This window comes from Phoxinus phoxinus (genome assembly GCF_949152265.1).
Source record: "Phoxinus phoxinus genome assembly, chromosome: 8".
NCBI lineage: Eukaryota > Metazoa > Chordata > Actinopteri > Cypriniformes > Leuciscidae > Phoxinus > Phoxinus phoxinus.
The window spans coordinates 38,548,334-38,557,000 of record NC_136883.1 but is presented as its reverse complement, the minus strand read 5'-3'; the positions used below and the strand labels follow the sequence as shown (position 1 = coordinate 38,557,000).

The window sequence follows — 8,667 nt, the reverse complement described above, 5'->3', positions numbered from 1 at the left end:
ACACACACTCACACACACTCACACACACTCACAAGTGCATGAGCTGCCAGCACAAGTCCCAAGCAAGGCAAAGCTTAGCAGTGTAAAACACGTAGAGGTTCCACTCATTGTTATTTTTAACCAACCAGATTAGAGCTCAGCCGAGCCGTGGTGGAGAACTGTAAATGCTGGAGCTCTGATTGGCTCGTGTTTCCTCTGCGTTGTGATAGTTGTGACTTCGCTATAATACAGTGTTTGTCCTGCGTCAGGTGTCCATCTGAGCTCACTCTTCTGTGTGTGTGTGTGTGTGTCCAGGACTGCCTGAAGCTGTTCCATAAAGAGGAGCGTTTGACCGACAGCAACCGCTTCTACTGCCGCCACTGTAAGACACACCGCGACGCCATCAAGAAGATGCAGATCTGGAAGCTCCCGCCCATTCTGCTCGTGCACCTGAAGCGGTGCGTGTGGCGAGTGTGTGTGCGTCGAGTGTGTGTGTGTGTGTGCGTGCCGTCGAGTGTGTGTGTGTGCGTGCCGTCGAGTGTGTGTGTGTGTGCGTGCCGTCGTGTGCGTGCCGTCGAGTGTGTGTGTGTCGACTGTGTGTGCCGTCGAGTGTGTGTGGCATTTTATGGTACTGAATTATATTTGCGCGGTAATCAATTTATTCACTTTTTGAGCGTAGACCTGAAATTTTTATTTCCAGCTTAAACTGCGGTAGATCTTGAATGCTTTAGAGCACAGACTGAAGTTTGATCTTTGCGTCGAGTGTGTGTGCGTGTGTCGAGTGTGTGTGCGTGTGTCGAGTGTGTGTCAGACTGAAGTTTGATCTTCTCAGAGACGACACATGGCAGATTATTGCTTAAAGGAGAACTCCGGTCAATTTTAACATTGAGCTCAATTTTTAGTAAATTTTAAGTGCTGTCAATACAGAGAACAACGACAAAAATCGGTGTTGCCTACACAGTGTTATCCTCTTTTTAACATTTGCACCCTATTGACTTGAATGGGGCACGTTTTAAACCTGCTTTTATTTCTCTTATCATCCTTGATGTGTCATACAAGTGCCCAGCCATGTTGAGTGATTCCTTCAGAGTGAACACGAGTGAATCTGACTGCAGGAGATGTGAAAGATATTAATAAAAATGATGTTATATCAGCCACCGCACAGACCTGTATTTACTTCCTGTTTTCGGTCGAAGTCCAAAGTAGTCGATTGTCGAGTTCACGTGCGTGATCATAGGTAACTAAACCTCGGAATGGGAGGAGCTAGAAAATAATATTCAGTGGCTAGTCATATACAGTTTCACTGCTAGTCTAGATGGGAGAAATTCCTACACAGTGCAGCTTTAAGTGAAAAAAGTTTTAAAAAGTGAACCGTGATGACAGCCATAAATCTAAACAATTGTGTTCAAAATGTGAGGCTGATATCTCAGTAAATAATCTCTCAATGAGATGTTGTTCGGCTGCAGTACCAAACGCCTCCACTAGAGGAAACTCATTCATTTCCAATCCGCTCATTTCTGACCGCGAGGAGCACGAGTGTGACTGTTGTTTACAGGACCATTAAACCCGTTCTAATCATGTCCATGATTGTGTGTGTGTGTGTGTGTGTGTGTGTGTGTGTGTGTGTGTGTTCACAAAGCAAGTGCCAAAACCTTTACCAAGTTTCGTACCATTCCGATGAGAACTAAATTTCTGGTCAAAAGTCAGACGTGTGAAGCGTGTTGTGTGTGTGTGTGTGTGTGTGTGTGTGTGTGTGTGTGTGTGTGTGTGTGTGTAACAGGTTTAAGTACGACGGCCGGTGGCGTGAGAAGCTGCAGACGCTGGTGGACTTCCCGCTGGATAATCTGGACCTGTCGCAGTACGTCATCGGGCCCAAACCCAACCTGAAGAAGTACAACCTGTACGGCGTATCTGTGAGTACCCGACCACACACACACACACACACGTGAACTTGTTCCGGCAGACGCTGTAACGTGTGTTCTCCTCCGCAGAATCACTACGGCGGGATGGACGGCGGCCATTACACGGCGTACTGCAAGAACCCGCTCAAGCAGCGCTGGTTCAAGTTCGACGATCACGAGGTTTCCGAGATCTCGGCCGCCAACGTTCGCTCGGCCGCCGCGTACATCTTCTTCTACTCCTCCCTGTGATGGGAGAGCGACAGCTCGTCACCGTGGCGACCGGGTGATTGACACACTGTGGGCGGAGCTGACACTTTTGCTGATGATCGCGTCTCTCTCTCTCTCTCTGGGCGATACAGTAATCCTGTAGGATCGTAACGGGAATCTCAGCGTCGGCCTGATGCGTCACGTGACCTGATTTAGACGGACCTGTGTGAGATTAGCCGTCAGTATACGCGCACTATAATCCAACCGCTCATTAGACGTGCATCCGCCGCTTAGAGACGCGTTTAATTTATTTATACGGTGACCAAATACTGCAGTGCTGGTGCTGCCGATCCGGAAGACACCGGCCTCGACTCGTTCCCGTTTAACGTTAAATCACTCACTAAACAGTGGAAATCTTCCTCCGCTTCGGCCCTGTGCTATAGGCTAGCGATCCGCTAATCAGTGCAATAACACATTCATCACAGCCAATCAGTGACGCACTACATCTGATCATATATATCATCTCTGTACTAATATTGCTCTGGATCGAGTGTGTAGTGATGCACACACACGTCACATGATGGAAACGACTCGAGATTCTGATGGAGCGAGTCACTCACCTGGTTTCTTATATTAAGTGCATTCTTTAAATCCATGTATTAGCTTATAAATATTATACATGCATAAATAAAGACATAAACACACGTGTGCTCTGAGTCTTCTGTCTAACACTGGTGTGTGTGAGTTTGTAATATGACCATCTCAGCGGGATTGTGGGTTTAAAATAAAGATTTACAGATTATAATAATCTAGTGATTTGGTTTTAAGATAAACGCTTATTGAGTATCAGTAAATCTTACAATTATCGTGAGGTGAAGTGAGAAGTTCCTTCAGAAAACAGCGTGTGGCGCACTGGAGCATATTTTGGGAGCGGCTGTGCAACAATTTGATATAAAAAGGTTGTGTACGTTTCTGGTATTCTAGTTAATGCACAACCAGGGTCTCATGGGAAGGCCCGGACTCCCTCGGTTAACACTGGTTTTCTGTCATGTGTTGAACAGATTTATAAAACTGATAATCTGATTGGACAAGCCAATGTGAAAATTTGATATGCATTCTATTAATGTGCCAAGATATTACATTTCTTAAACAGTTATGCTAATTCATCTGATCTTGTCACATGACTTCCACCATCATATCTGTAGAATTATTTTACATTATATTTTTAGTGTCATTAAATGTCAAAATATTAAGTATTTCATTTAAAGTAGTTTTTAATCTGAAAGGCATATTCAGATACATATTTAATTGCCCCCATTTTAAACTCAAGATAAGTCATGATTGCATCACTATGAAATCAAATGAGATGATTTTACACAATTACTCTCTAGGTTTGAGTAAAAAGCTAATATCTGAAATGTACATCTAATGGAATTATTGAGTAATAGCCCCATTAATTACAACAAGGACTACATTTAAAAACTAACACATAACAAGCCACTCGGACTCGGGGCCTTCTGAGTATTATGTGGCGGGAAGCTGACACTCACGTGACTGGATGTTGTCCGTTGATGATCGATCGAATGGTTCCTTGAGGTAAAATCGCGGGTGGTTTTATCCGTCGATCGCTGGAACACCGATTCTGACTGGATTTTCTATGAGGTGAGCAACTTGTACTTCACAAACGCAAAAAAAAACCCTGTCTCACAATGCAGCTGGCCTTGGCTTATCGTCGGTTCACACAAAGTAGTTTTAATAAACAACGCACTAAAATAAATAAATAAATAACGACAGCTGTAATATTTGCTATGCAAGTTAACTGTCTCTGATCTGAACGGATAGCGCTCGCGACCTCTACGGTTATGATACGAAACTATTCGCGCGCATCTGTTTGACTTTCTTTTAATTTTGTTAAAACTATTGTGTTTTCCATCAGTACTGACTGTCATTTAATAATTAAACACACCTGAACCAGCTAATTAAGCTGCTCTTATGCTGCCTTCACGTGCTATCGAAAATTTCCTACTCTTAAATCGTGATTTCCAGCTGATCAAGTGATTTGTCAGAAAGAACAGGAATTTATTCTTGCCTATTAATCGTGAAAAACCGTAAATTAAAGCCAAAATTATTTTTAGCTTTGAATGCGACTTTATATAGCAGGATGGATTCTGATTGGCTGTCAATGTTTTTATCATTCTACTGCTGGCAAAGTTATTCCAACGATATCATTCCTCAGTTTCATTATAGTTGTGGACTTCGTAGATTTTTAGAACTGTCTTTAACTTTTAAAGCCCTTTCACGCCGAAAACGATAGTTAACACCAAGGGCCGTATAACGATTAAGTGTTGCTGTTCTTGGAGCTTTTAAACACACATAAATCATAAACCGAATAATCGCACCAAAACTAAGAGTCTTACAGTGAGAGGAAATAGACATGACCCATCAGATGATTTTTCAGTGTTTTATTAAATATACAGTAAAAAATGTTTACAGATCCATTAACATCCCCAGCATCAAATATTCTCATGTTCAGCTGATAGAATCGTGCCAGATAAATGTATCTATGAGATACACTAGATTAACACCCTCACACGATACTCCAATAAATGACAATAGTACCGCTGTAACATATTATAAACGCGAGTCTTGATTGTGTGGACTGGTTTCAGTGGTCAGCGCAGTGAGATCACACACACTGCGCTGTCATTTGCATTGCAATCTGCCCTTAATCTACACGAGATCCAGACATAAATGAAGTCCGAAACAAATGCATTCATACAGTGTGGTTCTCTGTACATAAAAACATTCTGTTGGCATACAGCTCTGTACAAAATCTGATAATAGTATATAATAAGCAAGTGTTCTTTCCAAAAAGTGACAGACATCACATGAAAATTGCTTTTATATTATACAAGGCAACTTGTAGTTTAGAATAAATATTTAACTCTATACAGTAATATTGTACCAGTTAATAACCACTTTATAATTTCATAGACATAAAAATCTTAAAAAATACTTTTAAAAGAAGACAATCCTGTTATAATCGTACAGGATAAACTGACTAGTTAAAACATCTCTAAGTTGCATCTGTTCTTTTGTTCAGGAGACGTAGCGTAACGTCATTAGAATCACGCACGCTTGTGTCCGCCACACACACACACACACAACACCCATTGTGTCTTGGTTTCTCTATCATGCGCTACTCGGGACCGTTTCCAGTAGGGCTGGGGACCGGGAATCTTTGACTTGAGTATTGTGCATTTTTTCCTTGCTGCCATTTTTAATTGGGAACCGGAACCGCGGCTTACAGCATTAAGCGCATCGACGGGCGCGGGTCTTTAGCGGCGCCCCCTGCAGGCGGCGAGTGGGACGGGCCCTCGGAGGAGTCGTGCTGCAGCGTCAGCTTATCTGGGGTGTAGTCGTTCCGTTTCAGGTCTGACAACACACACACACACACACACACACACAGCTCCTTTAAAATAGACAGCAGACTAAATTGCTGTTCACACCAAGGAATATAATGATAACAAAAACTGCATTAAAGTCCACAACGACACCCATAACAGTTTAGTAGAAGTAGGGTTGGGAATCGGATACTTGTTATAAAATCAACATTTCGATTCCTCTGTGAACATTTCGATATGACTTTAAACCATTCAAGAGCGAGAGACTCTGTTTTCTGTGTTCATGTGTATCAGTGTATTGGATCTGTGCGGCTCTTATAGTGACAACAGCCTAATATTCCCGCTCTATAGTAACACTAATATTCCCGCTCTATAGTACAGGGTCCCCGCGGATCCTTAAAAAGTATTAAAAGGTCTTAAATTCGATTTTTAAAATTTAAGGCCATAAAAAGTCTTAAAGTCTTATTTTTACTTATGAAAAGTCTTATTTTTTAGATGACACTTTGACTTAGACGTATCTAAATGCTTTCCAAATGAAAACTATCTAATTAGCGTACGTATTATTATTTATTATTCTATCTTTGTGGATTTGCTTGTTCACGTGACAATTCGAGTCATTTACGGCAGCGTATTATCCTGCGTCTGTCTCCTGCACGCGAGAGGAGAGAGGATAAGAGAACGAGTAAATGTCAGTTCAATAGTAAGTTCATCACGTTTGTCTCTCATGCTTGCTTTCACTGCGTGATGTGTCAGTGCAGTTATAGGTATGTCCCCAAATGAGTTTTTGTCTTATATTTATATCATATTATGTTGTTATATTAGAATATCACGAGCAAGAGTGCCGTTTTCCTGTGCACAATTGCAAATGTGCTATTTATTTTATACAACAGTTAAATTAACAATAAAGTTAACATTGTGTGTTACTTTTTAGACACAATATTGTCAATATTGTTTGTTTCCCCCTTCACTTCGCCGACGAGAATTTCATAATGAAACTGTAGTCCAACAGACAGCGATTCTTTTTTAAAAACTGAAATCCGCGTTTTGAACGAATCATTTGATTCAATGAATGAATCGGCCGTTTGAACAAATCGGTTGAATAAAACTCCAACAACTCGCTTATTAAGACAGTGACTTACTGCCACCTACTGGCGGGTTTAGTTTAATATTTAAAGTAAAGTAATTAAAATGTTAAAATTATAAATAATTTAATATTAAATATTGAATAGCTTTATTTATGCAATTGAAAATGAAGTGTAAATATAGTAATGCCAGTCCGGATGCCGTTTCTGTGTCACCTCTGCACTACGAGGATGGATTTTAATTGATTTATTTAATTAGACAGTTATACTGTGTTATTCTAATAGAATTTATTTTATTTTACACAAAAGGTGATGCATACCTCTAAATACGTTTAGAAATAATTTCCATATTTAGGTGAAAATGCCCCTGGAAATCAATTTAAGGTGGCAAATATTGCCCCTTAATAAAAATGTTAATTTCAGTCACTACTGTAAACTGACCACTGCTTAGAATATGTTAAATATGAATATCTTTGAGTCTGCTGTCAACAACAGGCCTAAACCAGCCATGGTACCAGTACAAAATCAGTAAAATATCATCTTAATTATCAACAAAACTATCGAGATATATTTTTGTTAATATTGCACACCCCTAATGTACGCTATTAATTTAGATTTCTTCAGGTCTTAAAAAGGTCTTAAAAAGCCTTAAATTTGACTTTAAAAAAATGTGCAGATACCCTGTAGTAACACTAATATTCCCGCTCTATAGTAACACTAATATTCCCGCTCTATAGTAACACTAATATTCCCGCTCTATAGTAACACTAATATTCCCGCTCTATAGTAACACTAACATTCCCGCCCTATAGTAACACTAATATTCCCGCTCTATAGTAACACTAATATTCCCGCTCTATAGTAACACTAATATTCCCGCTCTATAGTAACACTAATATTTCCGCTCTATAATATTCCTGCTCTATAGTAACACTAATATTCCCGGTCTATAATAACACTAATATTCCTGCTCTATAGTAACACTAATATTCCCGCTCTATAGTAACACTAATATTCCCGCTCTATAGTAACACTAATATTCCCGCTCTATAGTAACACTAATATTCCCGCTCTATAGTAACACTAATATTCCCGCTCTATAGTAACACTAATATTCCTGCTCTTTAGTAACACTAATATTCCCGCTCTATAGTAACACTAATATTCCCGCTCTATAGTAACACTAATATTCCTGCTCTATAGTAACACTAATATTCCCGCTCTATAGTAACACTAATATTCCCGCTCTATAGTAACACTAATATTCCCGCTCTATAGTAACACTAATATTCCCGCTCTATAGTAACACTAATATTCCCGCTCTATAGTAACACTAATATTCCCGCTCTATAGTAACACTAATATTCCCGCTCTATAGTAACACTAATATTTCCGCTCTATAATATTCCTGCTCTATAGTAACACTAATATTCCCGGTCTATAGTAACACTAATATTCCCGCTCTATAGTAACACTAATATTCCCGCTCTATAGTAACACTAATATTCCCGCTCTATAGTAACACTAATATTCCCGCTCTATAGTAACACTAATATTCCCGCTCTATAGTAACACTAATATTCCCGCTCTATAGTAACACTAATATTCCTGCTCTTTAGTAACACTAATATTCCCGCTCTATAGTAACACTAATATTCCCGCTCTATAGTAACACTAATATTCCTGCTCTATAGTAACACTAATATTCCCGCTCTATAGTAACACTAATATTCCCGCTCTATAGTAACACTAATATTCCCGCTCTATAGTAACACTAATATTCCCGCTCTATAGTAACACTAATATTCCCGCTCTATAGTAACACTAATATTCCCGCTCTATATTAACACTATTTCCGCTCTATAGTATTCCCGCTCTATAGTAACACTAATATTCCCACTCTATAGTAACACTAATATTCCCGCTCTATAGTAACATTAATATTCCCGCTCTATATTAACACTATTTCCGCTCTATAGTATTCCCGCTCTATAGTAACACTAATATTCCCACTCTATAGTAACACTAATATTCCTGCTCTATAGTAACACTAATATTCCCGCTCTATAGTAACACTAATATTCCCGCTCTATA

The 8,667-nt window shown here is 39.7% G+C and overlaps 2 protein-coding genes across 7 annotated transcripts in view; one reads left to right on the top strand and one right to left on the bottom strand.

The window, feature by feature from the left end:
- The window catches only part of usp8 (ubiquitin specific peptidase 8), a 23,417-nt gene extending 19,642 nt beyond the window's left edge, over window positions 1-3,775 (top strand). The window contains exons 17-19 of the mRNA XM_079621635.1: window positions 295-437; window positions 1,760-1,892; window positions 1,971-3,775. Of these exons, the coding sequence (XP_079477761.1) occupies window positions 295-437; window positions 1,760-1,892; window positions 1,971-2,129 (435 nt within the window). The 3' untranslated portion in view covers window positions 2,130-3,775. The remainder of the gene's footprint in view (window positions 1-294; window positions 438-1,759; window positions 1,893-1,970) is intronic.
- A 760-nt stretch (window positions 3,776-4,535) lies between these two features.
- trpm7 (transient receptor potential cation channel, subfamily M, member 7) overlaps window positions 4,536-8,667 on the bottom strand; it is a 62,282-nt gene continuing 58,150 nt past the window's right edge. For all 6 annotated transcript variants that reach the window (XM_079621628.1, XM_079621629.1, XM_079621630.1 and 3 more), the window contains one exon: window positions 4,536-5,522. In XM_079621628.1, coding sequence (XP_079477754.1) covers window positions 5,392-5,522 — 131 coding nt within the window. In that variant the 3' untranslated portion in view covers window positions 4,536-5,391. The remainder of the gene's footprint in view (window positions 5,523-8,667) is intronic.